At 35.4% G+C, this 21,856-nt stretch overlaps 1 protein-coding gene across 1 annotated transcript in view; it reads left to right on the top strand.

Annotated features, from left to right (window-relative positions):
* Positions 1–21,856, top strand: part of LOC136027117 (uncharacterized) — a 206,140-nt gene that overhangs the window by 147,521 nt on the left and 36,763 nt on the right. The window contains exons 6-7 of the mRNA XM_065704071.1: positions 7,147–7,250; positions 18,689–18,805. Of these exons, the coding sequence (XP_065560143.1) occupies positions 7,147–7,250; positions 18,689–18,805 (221 nt within the window). The remainder of the gene's footprint in view (positions 1–7,146; positions 7,251–18,688; positions 18,806–21,856) is intronic.

A 21,856-nucleotide genomic window follows, 5' to 3' on the forward strand; every position in this document is an offset into this window, starting at 1 on the left:
ATTTCCAATAATAGAACTTAAAATGGTTTAGTGTCAGGTTTTAAATGAAGATTTTTCACGCCTTTAGTGCTACACAAGAATTTTTGTGTTTAAATTGCAACAAGCACTATGATATACGAGAAAGCAGAAACTCATTTCGAGGGGCGTAGGTTAATTTGCGGATACGCAAAAAGAGAGACGAAACGAGGGAAAATCCCACAAATCGTTAGATTTTGAAACTGGGGCCTTTATAGTTTAACTGGCTTTATTTGTAATCGGTCTTTTTGTCTATTCAGTTGATTGGAAATCGGTTGTCAAGCTTGTTGGAAATCTGGATTATCAGTTCTCCCAAATACTTATCCGAAACATTAAGTTCGTTCCGCTTAAATTACCTGAATGCTACCAAGTCTATGCAAAAAAAACTCCAGTTTTGGCAAGTGTCCCCCAGCCCTTCTCGCCATTGTTTTGTTGATGGGGGGGGGGTGGTTGCTGCACAGGATACCATGGCAATTAGAGCCATCATATATGGCCATTTACGGAAAGTATTTGGCTTACTTGTTGCAACATTTTAAAAATTTACAAGTTATCCTTGACGGACGGAGCTGCCGATCTTTGAATAAAGACCGCGCTCATCTAAGAAGAACTAAAGGAATCGTTGGGTGTGAAATTCACTAGACATCTTCTATGCCACTTTCGGGTATGAAGGAAGATTTTCTTACCGATAAATTAAGCAAACAGAGGTTCATTTTGCTACTTTCCCTACAGCTTGAAGAGCCTTGGTTGTTGGTTGCGATGCAGGTTGATGGGCTCTGCTGGTCGATGAGACAAACGAAAACTACTTACCTACTTTTCTACCTAGTTGAAAGCAAGCCCTGCGCGAAGCATTTCAGGATTTTGAAGTGAAGCATAACCCCGGTGATGCTGCAGCTGGCATTCTGCTCTCGCATGCCTTCTTCGGCTGTGACATTTCGGCGATACTACATCGTTTTAGTAATCTTGTCGGGCGGGCGACTGCAAAACGCGACTAGCTTTTTCTCGAAGCTGCATCAGTGTTGCCAACCAAAATAGAAAGTTGAAAGATTAACTGGTTGAAGTTTGAGAGCTGGTGCTGCTCATGTAAGGCTAAGACGGGAGAGAAGGATGAAATGCTCCTCTTCCTATGACACAAGCTCTTCGTCAGCATACTATTGACATCGGTACCCTTTGAAATCCTGAACGACTTTAACCCACATTCTTATCTACTCGATACCCCTTGCATATAGTCTTCGTTTGGATAGCTGAGTGGAATGGAAATCCTTCCAGTCTAGACGCTATCACTTAGGGTTGTCGCCCTCACGATGTTGATCGCATGCCAGTTATAATATACGCGAAACCTGCACCAGGGCGGCTGCTTAGTTGCATCACGTGCACGTAAAAACCGGGTTTTCAAAAAGCAAGATGATCATGTCGACGATCTTGGCTGAGATGCATTCCTGCCTCTTCAGAATGTTTCGGCGAGAACTGCTCAGACAAAGTTGAGAACCAGTAGAACCAAGACGAGAATGAAGCCGAAAAAAATATTAGTGTAATGTCAATGTGATACAATCATTTTTCGTGAAATATTTATCTTATTTTTTGTGCAATTTCTGTAAGCTTTTAGGAGTCATATTCGAAGCACAGCTTTCTTTTTTGTATTATTTCTGAATTCCAGGTGACCGACATAACGGGTCAATCGAACGACTACGTTTATCGAAGAACAAAACGCTGGTCTGGTAGAAATTAGATGCCACGAATTTTTGCACTTACTTTTTTGTCTCATGTGCCCCGTTCAGTAGGAAACAATTCTCCTTTCCTCCAAATCGCCAATTCTCCGCATAGGGACTGTCCCCCCTCCATGCCCCGCTCTTTACGCTAAGGTTTTTATTGTTTTAAAAAGTAGAGTTGTGAGAAAGAGTCAAACTTTAGCGTAAAGAATGGGGCGTTGAAGAGGGGAGGGTCCCTTTCATATACGGAATAATTTCTGTTCGTTTTAAGTGTTCATCTTGCTGCTTACTTTCAGTTAAGAAACTTGTTCTTTTTTATTTAATTTCTGAACGTTTTTGAATTAATGCAGGTTTTAATTTTGGCTCACCGTACATGAATAATTAAAACGATATGTGCATGTTAATTTTACTTTTTTGGCTAAATGACTTTCTCAAAATTTGATAGGACGATTTTGAGAAATAGGGGGGGGGGGGCATAGTTGCCCTCCAAGATTTTGGGTCACTTAAAAAGGCCACTAGAACTTTTAGTTTTATTCACGAACGTTTTTATTAGTAATAAATATACGTAATTTACGAATTAACTTACATAACGAACTTTAATATTCGTGTGTTTTTATAAAGGTTCGTTTTTATTCGTGTGTTACGTATATGAGGGTTCTCACCCCCTCGTCAATACCTTGCTCTTTACGTTAAAGTTTGAATTTTGTTCCAATTCTTTAACAATGACCCCTGAATCACTAAGGCCGTTGAATTAGAATAAATAGCTCTTTTGAAGCAGGGGATGAATCTCATCATATACGTAATAATTTCTGTCCGTTTTAATGGTGCTCCTTATTTTCAGTTGAAAAAACCTTTTTAATTTTATTTCTCATTGTTTTTTTAGAATAATGCTGGAAAATCCAGCGTCCCCTTCATGGAACTTCTCTTCCCCCATGATAAATTTCTGCATGGAAAGATGCTCCCACGTAACCGAATCCCCCACCCCCCCCCCCCCACCAGAAAGCATCCCCCTGAAAACGTCTGTATACTTCCCAATAATCAATACTATATGTAAACAATGGGCAAAGTTCGTAGCTTGCAGCCCTTCCCCTGGGAACTGTGCAGGATTAAGTTGTCCTCAAAGACATAGTTATTAGATTTTTCGACTATGCTGAACAAAATGGCTATCTAAAAAGTTTGATCTGGTGACTTTGGGGAAAAATTAGCGTGGGAGCGGGCGTAGTTGCCCTCCTATTTTTTGGTCGCTTAAAAAGGGCACTAGAACTTTTAATTTCTGTTAGAATTAGCCCTTTCACGACATTCTAGGACCATTGGGTCGATACGATCACCCCTGGAGGGAAAACAAATGAACACTCATCCGTGATATTTTTTTCTGATATAATATACAAAATTCTATATTTTTGCAGATAGGAGCTTGAAATCTCTACAGTATGGTTCTCTAATACGCTGAATCCGATGATATGATTCTCATTAAATTGTATGATTTTTAGGGGTTCCCCCCCCCCTTTTCAAAACAATGCAAAATTTTGCAGGTCCTTGACTTTTGATGGGTAACATTAAACTTGATGAAACTTCTATATTCAAAATCAGCATAAAAATTCAATTCTTTTGATGTATCTATTGGTATCAAAATTCCGTTTTTTAGAGTTTTTATCCTTACTTACAGATCGTTACCACGGACTGTTTGATTTATTCGAATTCCTAAAGAAATGAACTTGTCTTAACTTGAACCAACATTTTCAATACATCTGATGTTAAATAACATGTTTTTATAAAATGATTTAAATAAATAAATTTACAAATACTAAGCTTGATTTGTTGTTAATTATCCACTATCAAACCAAATAGTAACCAAAACTCTAAAAACTGAATTTTGATATCAATAGCTACATCAAAAGAATCGCATTTTGATGCTGATTTTAAATATATAAGTTTCATCAAGTTTAGTTTTACCCATCAAAAGTTACGAGCCTGAGAAAATTTGCCTTATTTAAGAAAATAGGGGGAAACACCCCCTAAAGTATCAGAGAACCCTATTGTAGAAGTTTCAAGCTCCTATCTACAAAAATGTGGAATTTTGTATTTTTTGCCAGAAGACAAATCACGGGCGCGTGTTTATTTTTTTTTTTTCAGGGGTCATCGTATCGACCAAGTGGTCCTAGAATGTCGCAAGAGGGCTCATTCTAACGGAAATGAAAAGTTCTAGTGCCCTTTTTAAGTGACCAAAAAAATTGGAGTTCATCTAGGCCCCCTCCCACGCTCATTTTTTCCCAAAGTCAACGGATCAAAATTTTGAGATAGCCATTTTGTTCAACATAGTCGAAAACCATAATAACTATGTCTTTGGGGATGACTTACTCCCCCACAATCCCTGGGGGAGGGGCTGCAAGTTACAAACTTTGACCAGTGTTTACATATAGTAATGGTTATTGGGAAGTGTACAGACGTTTTCAGGGGGGTTTTATTTTGTTTGGGGGTGGGGCTGAGGGGAGGGGGCTATGTTGGAGGATCTTTCCTTGGAGGAATCTGTCATGGGGGAAGAAACTTTCATTGAAAAGGGCGCAGGATTTTCTAGCATTACTATAAGAAAACAATGAAAAATAAACATGAAAAGTTTTTTCAAATGAAAAGAAGGAGTAGCATTGAAACTTAAAACGAACAGAGATTATTATGCATATGAGGGGTTCTAAAAATACTTTAGCATAAAGAGCGAGGTATTTAGGAGGAGATAAATAACTCGCTCTTTACTGCTAAAGTATTTTTAGTAATTTCAACTATTTATTCTACGGCGTTTCTGATTCAGGGGTCATTCTTAAAGAATTGGGGCAAAACTTACGATTTAGTGTAAAGAGCGAGGTATTAACGAGGGTACAAACCCCCTCGTATACATAATAAAAATATAAGATTATGAAAGTTTGATACGTAAGTTAATTCTTAAGTTACGCATATTTTTTACTAATAAAAACGTTCGTTACAAATTAAAAGTTCTAGTTGCCTCTTTAAGTAACCGAAAATTAGAGGGCAACTAGGCCTCCTTCTCCACCTCTTATTTCTCAAAATCATCTGATCAAAACTAAGAGAAAGCCATTTAGCCAAAAAAAAGAATTAATATAAAAATTTCATTTTAATAATTTATGTGCGGAGAGCCAAAACCAAACATGCATTAATTCAAAAACGTTCAGAAATTAAATAAAAAAAAACTAATTTTTTTAGCTGAAAGTAAGGGGCGACATTAAAACTTAAAACGAACAGAAATTATTCCGTATATGAAATGGGTTGTCCCCTCCGCAATCCCTCGCTCTTTACGCTAAAGTTTGACTCTTTGCCACGATTCTACTTTTTAAAACAATTAAAAGCTTTAGCGTAAAGAGCGAGGGATTGCGGAGGGGACAACCCATTTCATATACGGAGTAATTTCTGTTCGTTTTAAGTTTTAATGTCGCTCCTTACTTTCAGCTAAAAAAAATTAGTATTTTTTTATTTAATCAGGAAAGGAGCAGTATTTGGATATCAAAGCCTTGGTAAAAAAAAAAAAAAAGTTGTTTATCTCCACTGTTTTCCTAACTTGCTTAGAGGACCCCAAGAGAAACGAAAGTCCTTTTTATAGTTCAATAAATCCGTCGAAGATTTAAATATTTACATACGTTGACATTGGATCTCCGGATACTAAAAGTCAATAAATGACTATCCAATTTCTTCACTTATGTCACGGCCGAACAACAAGTAAAACACGAACTTTCTTTGTTTTGGGCCTTTTAGTCCTTGTTCCTTAAATTAGCATATTTATTTTTATGGTAGTTTCAAATAACATTGTGGGTTTGAAAGATAACATGGGCAATTTTTTAACTTTTAATAGCTTTAGCACATAGAATATAATGTATTTTGTATTTTTAGCAATCCCTATGCGAGGGGTCGCTCTTTTTCGGAAAGTATGTACACCAGGTGGCGCGTGCCTAGCCTATTGGAGAGTGTAACAAGGGCCTTGGTAACTGTGCAAAGCGTTACGGAACTCTCCCAAATGTGGTGCAACTGTGTGGCACACGTGTCGTTCTGAGATGTATATCAGGTGACGAGAAGTCAGCACCTCCTAGTCTGCATATTCATTCTCCCTTTTATGTTTGACACCCTAATGTAAACGCAGCATATCTATTAGAGCTGTATTCATCTTAGGAGGAGATTCAAGGGTTTTTAAATCAGTACTATCACCAGGAAAGTCGATGTCTATTTATTTGGGAGGAGGGGAGTTCTTCAAAACTGCAAAATACTGGCGAACTTTGTAGCTACTAGACTTCAGGGGAAGGGGGAAGGAATCACAAGACTACCTCATCGTATAAAGTAAAATGACTAGTAAAAGTGAAAATAAAACTCTGCTACATGTCATTCTGACCACTTAATTAGACTAAGCTTCAAGTTGATACTTGTATAGAAAACTCAAACTCCTGATTAATTCTTTGGACTCATCAACAATATTTTTATTATTCTTCCTAATTGTCTACGTGCCAATCCTGTATGTATTAATTTATTTTTTTTTCGTCGACCCTTAGCTACAAAATCTGAAGTTCAAAAATAGGTTCATTTATCAATATTTTGCCCATTTTCGGTTTGCTGCTTCTCAAAAGAAACAACATTTGTAGACCCATTGCCCTGGGTTTCCTCCCTCCAGTGCCCCAATTTTGCATCCCTGGATGTTTGAAAGTGTTTTTGTCGGATCCTAAGTATACTTTCTACTTCTAGGTCCAAAGCTTTGAATCTCCTTGGATGCAATTTTTCTAGTTTCTACTTTTGAATTTCATTCTGCTCGAGACTCAACTTATTTAGACTTTGTCAGAGGTCTACTAATACAAATCGAATCAAACTATGCAAATTTTTTAAGGTCTTTAAATTATATTTATCAACGTGCCCTGCTATATCAATTAGTAAAGCCGGAGAAAGTCTGAAATTTTTTCTTTAAACTTTTCTTCACTTGGACGGGTACCTTCTTATAAAATATTCATTTGTCCGAAAAGAAGCTCAACCCTACTGCCTAAGAAAAAACAAAACAAAACCCTTTGATGATGAGAGCTGCCCCTCTCCGTCCTTAGTACACCCCTAGAAAGTGTATACGGGCAATGGAAGGTACTCCCGTCTGTCCTTTTGACTTTTATCTTGTTCCAACAAGTAAATTCTAAGCATTTACTCACCAATATTTTTTGTGTTTACTTATTCAATCTTTAAATTTTTTGTAAGAAATTATTTATAGTGTTTAGGGCATTTGCTGCGAAAATCTCTATGACAGTTGTGTGGTTCTAAAAAATAAAACTAATTTTCTCAGTTAAAGGTTTCTTTGAGGTGGATGCCTTTTTCAATGTTATTTCCGAATAGTATCAGGGCTGTAATTTAGTAGCCTATTATATTTCCAACTAATTGAATTAACTGTAATTTCTAGGGCTACCTTCGCTATTGGAAAGACTGTACAATAGATATCCCTTTAAGCCAAGAGCAGATAACTGCTCTTTTTGGAAACTTGGAAACTATTTGGAAATTTAATAGGTAAATATATTTAGTATATTCTTGTTTAGAAAGTGTTTAATGCATAATATCCTTATTGTGTGATCGATTGAAAAACTTGTATACTGCCTTGAAAAAATCGAACTTGCTATTAGTTTGTTGGACAGAACATTAATACTTTCTATTGTTTTTATTACTCCTGCCTAGTGGATCTGGGATTAAATTCAGTTCCATATATTCGTCTTCTTCTTTTGGTATTCTCAAACGCCAACATAATAATAATAAAAAATACAGTGAAAATTGTGAGGGAGTGGCAATTGAAGCAATTGATTAAATACTCTGACATCTGAAGTCTAAGGGAGAAATCGATTTAAGATAGATTTGAAGTTGTTAAGAAGAGGAGGTTGTTTGTAAATATTCAAGTTATTAAGTAGTCAAGTCAATGTTACTATTAGTCAAGTTGTTAAGTCGTGACTACTAGAAGTCAAGTCAGTATTATAAGTAGTCAAGTCAATACTAAAAAGAGGAGATGGCTAGTCAATATTAAGGTTATTAATTAGTCAATTCAATATTAAACCGAAACCCAAACATTCTTATAAGCAATTACTTTCTGACCTGTAATGAAAGTATTATTTCATCCTCATTAGGTACGTTACGGGCTATAATGAAAGAAAGGTTGAGATGGCTAGGCCACGTTCTACGGATGAAGGATGACAGATTACCGAAGATTGTCCTTTTTGGCCAACCGTCTGGGGCTACATGGAAAGCAGGTCGTCCTTGTCTGGGCTGGGAGGATGTCATAAATAAAGATTTAAAGGAAATGGGAACTTCCTGGGAGGGTGTAAAGAGGGAGGCTTTAAATAGATTAGGTTGGAGGAGGAGCGTGCGTAGCTGTGTTGGCCTCAGGCGGCTTGGTGCTGCAGTGAGTTATTAGTAGTAGTAGTAGTAGTAGTAGTATTAGGTACGTTTAAGGTAAGAGCCCTTATTGTCGCTAGTTCATTAAGAGTTGAGGTCGCGCTAAAATTTTTGAACTTTCCCTTACGTCATTGTTTTGTTTTTTCGCAAACATACTTCGTAACGCCAGACGCATCAAATCCACGAAGTAACACATATTAAGGGGTATTTCCTATATTTTTTCATCTTCTGGTAATTAGAGCTATCTAGGTGCCTGTGCCTTTGTCTTGCTGATGACAGACCGTGGTACTGGAAGAAAAAGCTTATTAGAAAGATGCATTTCTCAGAAATGAATGTATTCATAGAAGACAAGAGAACGCCACATCGTATCTTGCCTCTAAAGGTAGCAGCTGATCTTTGGGGTTTGCACCGTTAGACCTTGATCTTCTGTAGTGGTGTCAAGGGGACTTACAGTTCCTAGTTGACGCTTCGTCATATCCTGAATGTGAACACTTCATTAGCAACTGTGTTTCACTCTGTTACTGTGGGAAGGATGCTGAACCTTTGCCTTTAAATGCACAGCAGACATACAGATAGTGTTCTTCACTTTCCTTTTGCTTGTTGCCTTCCATCGAATTAATATTTTAATACGAATATAAAAACGTTTCGTTTTTTCCTAATTGTAACCATAAAGCACCACATAAATCTGTATATTTGGTTAATTGGAAATTTCAGTAAATATATATTACTACAAAACTAGAAAAATTGGGAATTCAACTCTTAATTAAAAAAACCTCCATATTCAGTTTTTGCTCCATTATCAGGCACCAATTTAACAAAAAATAAACATGGGTGCAAAATAAACCAAAAAGCTGAAAGCATATGGCATCAAGCAGGTGAAGGAGATGAAGATTTCCTTTGAATGTATAGTTCTCTTTGGGAATCAATGGATTGTTAATGTTTGAATTTTTACTGGTGAAAAGTGTTATTAAATGTAACTAATTTGATTTGCTCAATAATTTTGTGGTGACGTGACAACACTGACAGAAAGATGATGCTCTCCTAATAACTTCGTAATTTTGAAACAGCCAACAGAAAAGTCTTAGAAAGTCATGATTTTCAGTTATTAATAAACCTAAGATCGGTTCAGGGATCAACAGGTGTTTTTATTTTAATTTCCTTGGTTCTTCGAAGTACGTTTTCTTCTTTTACTTGACAAATTTCCTGGTTCTTCAAGTATTTGAAGATCACAGATCCATCTAGGGAGGCAAATATTTTGACTAAGTCCTACCAACTTTATTTCCTAAATTAGCGCACAAAAAAAAATAATAGACAAAAACCATTAGAAAAACCTTTTGTAATAACTTCTTTTTGAAGAACTTCTAAATTGCATTAGATGTCTGTGAGATACGTGTCTGTTGAATATCTTTATTTATAGACAAATAAAGTAAATTGACCCAAATTTGAAATGACAAACCGCCGTCAACATCCGCTATGCAGCTATTTTTTGGAAATTACTGTAAGAAGCATTAAATCCAGCTATTTATTAAGTTACTTAAGCATATTATTGTTTTATTCCCCCTGTTCGAATAAACAGAAGACGGATTCAATTACGAAAAAAAGTAATGGAAAGAGAACGTTCCAATTAAGTAAACTGATTTGCAAGTTTTATGAAGACGAATAAAAATGAGCTTCTCAAAAAGGATCAGGGGCGGTTCTAGGGGCTGACAGAGGGGGCACTCGCCCCGGTGCAGAAAAGTAGGGGGGGGAATAAATAATCTAACATTTATGATAATTTAACATTTTTGAAATTTTCTTTTCATTAAAATAAAGTAGAGGGCACAGTTAGCATTACATATAAGCAAATTGAATATTAAATTAAACATTTTCCCATATCTCTTCCCATATAAAGCAAGAAAAGTAATATTTAAAAAAATGAAACATTTTGTTACTAAACGAAAACTTAATTATAGTTTGGCCTGAAAATATTTGCAAGACAGAGGGTGGGGCTAATCAAGATCTTGTCCCGGGCTCAAGAGAGGCCAGAACCGCAACTGAATATGATGGTACTGCCTTTTGAACTGAAAGAGTCGATATCTGCAATTGAGTGTGCTTGGATCAGACCGAACCAAGATTGTGTGTTTTCAGTGGCGTCGTTTGGTGGAAGCAAGGAGGGAGGCAGTTGCTATCCCCAATAATTTGAAGAAAAAATTTGATATATCACATGCCCTTGACTCGGGATGTAAACCCCTCTTGCCCCCCCCCCATAAAAATGCTGGAGCTACGCCCCTGTATATTCTAGGCATTTTTTGCTGCTCATGATTTCTTCAAGAACAGTAATATCATTCGGAATAAACAGGAGAATTCAGTATAAATACTTTGCTCATTTGTCCATAACCGTTGTTGTATTAAATCCATCCCAAAAAAGGATTGGATATTAATCTTCATTGAAGTTTTGTTGATAATGAACTCAGAAAAGCTTTTAAGGTGCATCAACACGAAAGGGCGTCTGCTATCATGGTGGCGGAAGCCACTGAATTAATGATATGGTTAAATTACTAGTCTGGCGACCATTTTATGGTGTTAAACTAACATTAGTGAGTCTTTATTGCTTAGTTTTACGGGTGTTAGACATTGACTTGAAATGAGTTAGCATGCTTTTATTTTATGTCCTAACGGTTTTATGTTGATTTTTTCCAGTGTTTCCAATTTCAAACTTTTTACGTCTCTCTGTGAAATCTACTGTCAAAAGTAAAATTCATTTTACGCAGAGGTTTTTTTCATTATAGAGGGAGGGGGAGCAATTTGGTCAAAGTAGCAAAAATGTATGATTGAGGTCAAAGTTGTGAACAAATTTGAAATTTTCTAGGCGAATAATTCTTTTTCGAAATAAATGGGAAAATTTTATTTTCTAAGCTCTCTACCCATCTCTGTAAAATCCACTATCGAAAGCAAAATTTTGTTCTGCAAGTAAGTCCACGGAAGTTTTTTCAGTGTCGGGGGGCGTTAATGTGATAAAAAAGTGAAAATATTTAACCTACGTCTAAATTATGAACAAACTTGACAGTTTCAAGGCGAAGAATGTTTTTTAGAAAAATTTAGAAAATTTCTTATTTTAAATTTAGTACATATCTCTATTAGATCTACCAGCAAAAGCCAACATTTATTTTTCTGACAGATTTGTAGGAAGAAATATAGTGTATATGTTAAGGCAGGGGGGGGGGGTCAATTTGATTAAAGCAGCAAAGGCTTATGATTTATGCCAAATTTATGAACGATTTTGGAAATTTATTGCCGAAGAATAATTGGAAAATTTCCTATTCAAAATTTGTTACGGATCTCAAATTAATCTACCATCCAAAGTAAAAATTATTTAAAGGCAGCTTTGCAGACAGTTTTTTTTATTGTGTATGCAAGATGGGGGGGGGGGTAAGTTGGCCTCAGCATTGAAAAATATACTATGTATTTGAAAATTTGAATTTTTTTAGATGAAGGCTCGCTTGGTTTTTCCCTTACACTTTGGTCTGTGCAGATATCCCTAAATTCTGAAAAAAGGGTGCCAACCTTTTATTTAAAAGTTCGAGATTTTAGAAGCCTAATTGGTTCACTATCTTTTAAATTAAAAAAAATGTAATTTTTAGGGCAATCACACTTAGCTGATTCTTTCTGCGCATGTCCATAAGACAAAGCCCTAAAATTAGAGATCGATATGTTCTATGGAAGCCAATTTGAGAAACCCCCAATTCTAAAATATGTTTAAACAGATTACCCACCCTCAAATCCAGACTTCTCTCAAACCCTTGTCTCTCGAATAAATTGTTAAGACAAGTTTTTGTGCGTGTTGAATTAAAAAACAATTAAAACTTAAAACAAACAGACACTGGCGCAGATTAGGAAAGAACTTTTGTCACCCCCCCCCCCCCCGTTAAGATATTAGGTATAATTTAAGGGTACTTGTCTGTTATAGCGCCTATGTATATAGAAGCTAAGTATAAAGTAAAAATTGTTTATCTGATACTCATTCCTAATGAAATATCACAAAGTATGATGAAATTATAATACTTTATTAACAAGTTTGGGCTGTATATTTGCACATTAGGGGGGTAAAGTCGAGCGGGTCTGCATGCAAAATATGTTCGATACAATTATTCTGCATATTATGAAGTAAGAATTGTTTTCTAACTTTACACTGTCAAAATACTCTACCCCCCCCCCAATGTGGAAATATAGTCCAAATTATATATTTTCCATCTATTCTGTCTATTCTGTGTCTCACGCTAAGCTGAATGAAACTAACAGAAAAATCGGTTCCACTTAGCTTCTGTATACATAGGCACTATAACAGACAAGTAGCTTACCGATTTACGATTTACTGCCCACTACTAAAACCTAGTATTTACTATCAACTTTGAATTTTAGCTGAGCCTAGTCTCGGAATGGCCTATTATCTGGCCTAGTCTCGGAATGGCGAGTTCAACTGAGAACTAACAATGTTGCTATTTCCTATATCTTCTAAAATACGACCAAATATCGATAGGGTTTGAAAACGGATTTCACCAGTTCACCACAGCTAAAGCAAGTAACGGACATACTTGAATTGTATAACCTAGAACATAGATTCACCAGAATTGAGAGTGATATGCAGAAAGAAAACGGACCTCGGAAAACCTATTACCGAAATTGTGTCTGTTTTGTTTTTCCTATTCTGAAACTGAAAAAAATAGTGTGCAATTTTTTCAAAAATTTCAAAAATAAAGAATTAGATATTGTAGGTTTGGTAGAGGCCAGCCGCACTTAAATCGCAAAAAAAAATTATGATTAGAGTCTTGTCGTAAACTGGGATTTATAATATCCAATTCTTTTCAAGTAAGCGGCAAATTGCAGTGGGTGTTAATGATCGCTCATTTCTAATTTTAATTGCTATTTTCTTGCTTACAAAGAACTGATTTTGTTTAATGGAAGATAAAGGTAAGAATTTACTTACAGAAAAGCATAAGAATCAAACAAACTCGGAAGGTCCAAAACTAAAAGATCCACGTCAGGGACACATTGTTTAATTAGTAACAACGGAGTTGGTATAATCTAGAAGCGTTGTTAAAATTTTTTACACCATAATAATTATCATGAAATGGGAATAAATTATTGGTTTTGGGTTGATCGGATCAACCCCAATCAAAATATATGGTGTTTGCCACACCTTTGTGAAAAGTTATATCTAATTTACATAAGACCCAAATTCTATTCCCATGCCTTTTTATTTTTGAATACCTTATTTCCTATACTTTCTTTACGGTATATCCCATCGCACTGTAGTTATTTAAGCGACTTAATTGCTAAATATATTATCTTCATTAGGATATCATGGGGAAAAGGACAGCATAGGGAAAAGCATCTTCACAAAGAAGGAGCATATTGGGTTTGCAGGTTAAGACATTTTAATATTATATTAAGCAAATTACTATATATATATATATATATATATATATATATATATATATATATATATATATATATATATATATATATATATATATATATATACATATATATATATATATATATATAGTACTGAGAGCTGGGCGGCTACGCCGCTGGGCCCCGTCACGGATACGCGGCAGGCTTGTATATATCTACTCTCATTGTCGCTTGTCTTCTAACCGGTGCCTCTCCTTGATGTCATGGCCTCAGTATAGGTTGGATTCAACCATCCTGGGAAAAATACAAATTCTTCCTTAAAGTTGCGACCTTTTTAGATCGTTTTTGTGGCCAGAAATGTAACTATGCCAGTTTTAAGAAAAAAATAACTATCTAAAGCTGACGAAGCTGTTTTCTCTTAGCTAAAAGCTTGTGAAGCTGTCTTAGATATTTTTTGTACTAAGCCCTTAAACTTCCAAAAAGCTGATAAATATTTATGGGTTATTTTTCGAAAAAAAGTTAGTCAAAACCTACAAATTCTTCCTAGTTGTTTTTAAATATGTAACATTTTGAGGAGGAAAGTTTGAAATTTCATAGCTTATATCCGTAGCCTCTTTGGAGGAGGAATGTGCACCGCCTTATGGGGCTGAGCAATTATGGACATTGCCTTACTTTTATCAACCTATCTAGTTTTAGTCTGCAAAACACATTCTTAATTGATTTGTCATTTCGCCACTTGGTTGTGGTAATAGATGGAGAGTCAAAACTTTTTCCGTATGAAGATGGCGAAACAGTGGAGGACAGTTCGAAAAAAAAATTAAATTCTAGCAACGGTTTTGAAAAATGACAACAATCAAGACGAAACTGTTTTGGCTTCGAGAGTAAGGTTCTTAGGGACCATGCAATATCTTACTCGTTTAGAACTCTTGGATACCCGGTTTTATTTCATGGTTAGGGGGTTTCAACTTAACAGAGGACCTCTGAAATCTCAAGTTGCAAGCTCTATAAAATGTTGGACACTTCTTTTGTTTATACCAAAAAAAAAAAAAAAAAAAACAACCTCTCATTCTCAACGTGGGATGCAGGCCCTACCATTGTGATATGACAATATTTTGATGGGTCATGGACATACACCCTTTGGTTGACTGTACTGTAAACTCTTAATTTGAAAAAAAAAAAAAAAATCATTCATGTGAAAAAAAAATCACACGCATATGCATTTAAAGAGCAGAAAAGATGTATGATAGATAGTATAGCAATGACGTCGTACATTGTATAAAATGTGTTGTATTCAGACAATATTTTCCATTAGTATAAAGATATGCCTAGAGGACGGCTCGTAAAACGATACCAAGTTAATAGCCTTTCAAGCCTCCTTCAGATGAATACACGTAAAATTTTGAGTAACAAAATTTAAGTATCACGAAAGGGGCATCAGGATTTTAGATATTCCTGGGTGGGGCATGGCCCAAAAGCGGTTGGGAACCACTGCTCTAGATAATTCCTTTTCAATTTGTCCCTTTCCAAACAATATGTAATTTTGGGTTGGCTAAAGGGACGTGGGAGACATGGACTGTACCTAGTGGCGTCAATTCCCGAAAATTTAGGGAGGCAAAATCTATTTATCAATAACTAGACGGGGACAAATTTGTCGTCTTTTCAATTTTTTAAGTGAAAATGCAAAAATAAAATCTTCAATGGAAATGCCCAAAAACAGGTACTTTTCAAAACCTCTGGGGGAATCTAAGGGAAGCACATGCTCCCCTCTACCCTCCTAATTGGCACCACCGAGTGTATCCCATGGCCCCTGACTTTTAAGAAGTCGTCGGACAGGCCTCTTTTTGGTACATTTTATGTTTTAACATTTCATGGGTGATTGTAATTCTACTAATAGGCTACATCGTGATGTTAATATATAGGGTTAGGGGTTCAACGTAGGTAAGTAGGCTCAACAGGACACGCAAATCATAAATATGCGCAAATGACGGTATGTGTATGTAGTTTTTTTAATTTTATTCTAGTTAGGGCAACTGTGTCATTTTGTTGCTCCAGGGCCTGGCCCTAATCATTTTTCATTTAACCTTGTAACTCCAAGCTCACTTTTCTTTCTTTTTTATGCTGTAGCGAAACATGGCGGTTGTAGAAATCCAATCCGAACAAGGTTGGAAGCACAAACCTTGATTTGGTTTCAGTTTTGTTACGGGAGAATGCCTCACCAGGATTGTTTTTATTATATTAAAGTTGCGAAGTCTTCCAAATTGAAGAGATATTTTATGTCTTAGCAACAAGGATATAATTATGTGAAGGTAGAATGTAATTATTTTGGAGAGATTTATGCACTCTAAAAGTGAATAATCTTGTACTCTAAGTTATTGAGTCAAGATGACCAGGTACATAGCCAAATCAGTTCGCTTCATATACAATAACTTTTACTAATTACATACCTTGTTTCAACCGGCTGAAATTTATTTCGTTTGTAGAATGTAATCTATAACTAGAATAAGATACCTTTGTGCCATACTTTTGCATATAATGTGTATGATTACTTATATAATATTGAACTGTTTCATAGTTCACTTTATAATTTCATACGTAAATTTTGGTCTGGAACGTACACCTGACTTGCGTTTTAGAGAACCCACACTCACTAAAACTGCAAATAAGAGACTTCATGCATTGATGCAAACAGTTTTTATGCTTAGAATTATCATTTTTGGGGGGAGGGGGGAGATAGAGGCTGCTTTAGGGGAGACCATAGGAGCCTTTGCCCCGGGTGCATAAATTTTAAGGGCGCAAAATTTCAAATAAATAACATTTATAATCATTCTTTAATTTTTGAAATTTCATTTTTGTTCAAATAGTTGGCGCAATTGGCAGTAGTTATAAGCCAATTGAATCCGACATTTTCATTTTTCCCACAGGCCTTTTTCCCATTTAAAGTAAGAAAAGTCAGATTTATATAAATGAAAAATTTTGATAATAAATTAGATTGTGTTTAAATTTGGTCTGAAAATTCTTGGGACACCTGCCAATCAAGGCTTTTCCCTGGGCCCAAGAGAGGCCAGAACTGCCACTGGGTTGAGATGCAAAAAAACTCTTTATATGCGTCTATTTTTACTTTCCAGGGTGCTTCCTTTGAGAACCATCCTGTTTTTGGAGAAATTTCTGCCTGTACAGACCTGAAGAAACGTAAATTAAGGAACAGGAAATTCTATAGGAACCCTGAGTATGCACCTACAATCTGTAGGATAATAGATCTTCAGCTTGATTATCCAAAGCCAAAACCTGCAAATTGTTTTAGCAATTGCAGCTATAGGTGCTCGAGTTATGGTAAAGTCATGATATCTTTAAAGAAAAACTGAAAAGAGGGATAAATAATGATTTTTCATCAATCAATATAGAGGAAGGGATAACCACGTCTTTTGGATCTTGATAAAACAGGGGAAACTCAGACGAATTCTGATTTTTGACTATTGAACTGCCAATATCCACCAGGTATTAAACCTTGATAGCTCCATACCCTTGCAGTGGTTTTGTAACATTCTAATTAATTTGTGAAAGTTTTTGGGATCAAGGGCATAAATTATAAAAAGAGAAAAAATGATATACCTTTTCGTATGCCTAGAAGCTTGGTCTTCATAGATGGCGTTCATATTGGTACTTCGATTGAGGATTGTCAGTCGAAGCACAAATATTATCAACGTCTATATATAAAAGTAATTATAATTGTACTTTTTGTTCCACCTATAGTCAGGGAATGAAGTCAAACTTAGATACAAGGAGGGAAAGATGTTCCATTTAATACCACAAAAGGATAACTTGGCTTCAGTTTAGGGTTTTCAAATCTAGTTGAGACCACCTCAGGACAGTCCGAGATGGGGGTGTAGAATCGTAAAGAATAGCTAATATAGTTAGTTTTAAATAGAGCACAGTTACATAGAACTTATTGTGGTAGAAGTAGTTGGTATGCCACTGAAGAATAAGTCCGCTTCAGTTTAGATTTTCAAAACTATCAGGACAGTCTTAGATGGGGATGTAGAATTTTAGAACACAGTTTTATTTAGGTATGTTTTATTTAGAATACAACTGCAAATAAGTTTTTGTCGTAGAAGCAGTTGATTCACCATATTTTTGGAAAACTTTTTTCCCCTTTTTAAGTTTTTTTTTGCCTCTGTGCAAGTTGGTCTGTTGTTAAACTGGCAGTGTAAGGTTGATTATACAGTCCCTGCAATAGTCGGTTTCTTTCATCAGTCTAATGGGTCGACATGAGCGAAAATACTTTTTCCATTATGAGATTTTTTAGTATTTGAGCCAAGCTCGCTGCAGCAGTTTGCGAAATCGGGACCTATATGGACTTTGGGACTAGAAATCTCTTAACTATCATAATCCTAATATATCAGGACGGATAGCAACACTACTTTGATTACAAGATCACAGACTTTAATTTGTCTCATTGACATTTTAAAAGGTGCTGGCATCTAGAGATCGTGCGTAAAAACTAAATAAAAGCCAAGGAGCACCAATTTCCAGAAATCTCATACACCAGGTGACGCCTGTCAAGATTTGAGAAATTTTGCCACGCTTGGCGGAATAGTATGTCACACGTGGCACTCCGAGATGTACATGAGATAGCAAAAAGTATGCAATTCGTTGCTAAAAGCTTCAATAATAATAATATATTTTTGGGTTGAAGTACAGCAAATTTAAGTACTTTTTAATATCTGAAACGTCAAGTATAGGTTGAATATTGAATCAAAACGTCAGATTTATAACTATTTCGTTAAGAGGTAATTTTGCAAATTCTGTAAAACAAAGTTGTGAAAAAAATTGTTGCTGGTTTTCACTCTAATACTCCCTCATGGCAGCAAAGCTCTCTTTCTCCTCCTCCCCCTTCTCTCATACAAGAGGAAAATGTGAAGAAAATCATTAGAAAGAGATAAAGGACGTATGACAGCTAATGTTGCAAAGAAAACATTTTAATGTTTGAATTTATTTATTTTGAGGAAAAAATGAAGAAGTATTTTGCTTCGCTCTTTTTTCAGTTATAAGTGTTATTTAAAAAAACATGTATATTTTTGTTGTTGTATCTTTTGCCCTTCACCTTATTTCGTTAATATCTGTACTTTGTATTTGATTATTTACCAAACATTTTATCTCTTATTTTTGTCCAGGCAACTTCTAAATGACTTGGCATCCTGCGGCTTGGACCCAGTGAGAGTAGCCGAGTGCTTCGTCAAGTATAGCAACGGCTTTACAATTTATACTGATTACTGTACTAATTACCCCAAGTAAGTGTAAATTTTCTTCTATCTTTCAATATAAAGTCTTACGCTGAAGCATAATTGTCCATTCTAATAAATGGAATTGAAGAGCCATTTATGCTTTGCGATTATAGGCACGAAAATTAATACTACTCTTTAAGTTAATTATCTGGCTCATCTCGAGTAATGATAATACATCCATTCTAATCTATGATTAATGCATTTATTCAGATGAAACATCAAGGCTGTCTTGACTGAATCAGATGGTGGAACTCAGTTGGGGAATCAGTTGTTGGAACTTGTGTCAGGTGATAACAAGCCATTGGTCAAAATTAATATACAAGTAACTCATTGCAGCTATGTACATAAACTTTCTTATGGGGGTAAGGGCAAAAATATAAAACACTTTATTTGATAATTTTAATAAGATATTTGATAGATTTTCCCTGAAGTTTGATAAAATTAAGGATTTCGGGAGGGGGGCCCAGCCCACTGGTTATGTCTCTGGCTTAATGCATAGAATAGACACAAGTTCTTTCAGAAATTAGTAGACTTATGTGCGTGTCTACGCTGCGTGTATTACGTGCGTGTGCCAATTTTATATCCGATTCCTGAATTTAAACCGCGCTTAAGCTGAGCGTTACATTTTGCTAGGAACATCATTTCTGATATTTTTCTTTGGTATTGTCTGTATTTGTGGTACTGTCTGTATTTGTCTTAAAGTGTCTGTTGTATTTTGACGTCTAGATTAATGGCTCATAATTAATACATGATTTACTTTGAAATATTGTGTTTAAAATTTGTACTCTAGCTTATTTCTTCACAAACTATGTAAACGCTTCTTTTTATTTTCTTAGAAATATTTCGCATATATTTTTTTCTATGCTCTAGCCATCATTTCCCTTATCCAACTCATGTCAGAGAATGCTAAGCGTTTGGGATCCTGTTACGTAAAATCGATGACATTGCATGAGCAAGTGACGAAGTTTTTATTTATTGATGTTTTCCCACTTCACATATTTTACAAAAGCTTTGAATAGGTTGTTTTAACAATCTCGAGACTGACAGGGCCAATGGATAACCCAATGCAGAAAGGAACATGTCCCAAAATACAAATTTCATGCTTGGAGCTTAACACTAGAATTATATATATAGATTAAAATATAAATTCAAACAAATTATTTGAGATATAGGGTGACTAATTTTATTAATTTAACAATATATTAGGTACTTAAGCTTATGTTTTATACCGCCAACACTCAGGTTTACGCTGTGTAAAACTGGAGAACAAACCGATTTTATCTGGAAAAAATTAGCTAACGCTCAGTGGAAAACAAGTGGCGGGTGACGGAATACATTGGAATTATATAATTCTAAATTGTTTCAAAGTAATATATTTTCATCATATTTTGGTATTTTTCATTAAGATTAACCTAACATCACTTCTTGAGTGTTGGCGGTATAATACATGAATACCATATATTAATTTATTTTACTACATTTATATACAGGATGCCTTTTATAGCTTATAAAGCTATTTTTCTGTTCATGACCCTTATCGACCCATGTATCCTAAAATATCTTTTAAAAGTAAGACCAACCAGCTGATTATCACGGTTTAAGCATGAGACTAACCAAAACTTTACATGGAGGAAGGAAAGAACTAAAAAAGCTTTTAAAATGTTTCCCAAAATTTTCTTCGTAGAAAATTCTCCATTCTTGATACTTCTGTTATAGCATATATACTATTAAGTGCCGTGGTTGGATTTTGGCTCTTCTTCGCTTAGACTCATTGTGTTTAATCATTTGCCATTTTAAATTTGTAGGCTGAGATTAATTGCGATTAATGATAACCTAGGCCATAAAAAAGCCAAGGGCAGATTTGCAAGTTCAAGTAGGATATGTAGGTTCGGTTGGTGTGTGTGTTTCCACTCTCACTGTATTCTTCCAGATTTTGTCAAATATCTTTTCCGGTCCTTTCATTGAGAAATACCTCTTTTCGGTATTTATCAGTAAATTCGGTATTTCGGTATTTATTGCCCCTAGATTTTGAAACATACTCCCCCTATATTGTCATGAATAAGTACCCCTGATTACTTAAGACACTTACTATGGCTCTCCTTAGAAATTGTTTGTAGTTGAACAAAGCAGGAGACAGAGGAAAAATCAGAGAATCAAGTTAGAAAAATACTACTATTTGCTGCAATGGGGTAAACCTATAATAGTCTTAATAGGTATTGGTGCGTGGATTCATCCTAGTCAATGCACTGCCTATCCCGTGCAGCTTTGTAAATAACTGGGTTCTGACTTCAAGCAGCTGTTTGTGCAGTCCCGTAGATTGACATCTGTTATCAACAAGCTGCGAGCAAATATTTTTTAAGTTTCAGTCCCAATTTTGCTGGAACAGTAGGTTTTAGGAAGGAATCGTGCTAAGAATTTGGTATTGAGGTTAAAACCTAAAATCCCACTTGCGGTAGTCCATGGGATAGCATGTCTATTTTTTTTTCAAATTAAAAGTATCCGACCCAATGGGTGGATCCATACTTCTTACTTTTTTTCAAATTCTTCTTGGGCCAGAGGAGACAGAAGCTGCTAAAATTTGATGATCAAGAAACGAATTATAAAAAAAGTATAAATTTAGAAAAAAATACAGAAATGAATTGTAAAGATCTATACAAAAGGTTGTTTACTACATTTCAAAAAATGTAATTCGGTGGTAAAAAAAAAAAATAGCCTTAATCTTAAGGTGAAAATTTAACTACTGTAATGTTTTCCCGGCTAAACTTTAATTTCTAACGAGCCTCATTTTCCGTTTCGAACCTCTTAAACTCTATCAACAACAAGAACAACCCAAACTTAACATAACCCCACCCCCTCCAAATGTTTCGCCATGATATGAAAAGAGGGATAATCAAACAAATAATATCAGAAGGGATTAAAATAAAATAAAGCCTAGCATAACTACAATATCATGTATCCTGCTATCCCTGAACACTCAACTTCTTTAATGCACTTCAATCAGAATCAACATACTAATATAAATAATTTTATACCATTTTGTTCTATCTATTATATATC

This window comes from Artemia franciscana, chromosome 5 (assembly GCF_032884065.1).
Source record: "Artemia franciscana chromosome 5, ASM3288406v1, whole genome shotgun sequence".
NCBI classification, from domain to species: Eukaryota; Metazoa; Arthropoda; class Branchiopoda; order Anostraca; family Artemiidae; genus Artemia; species Artemia franciscana.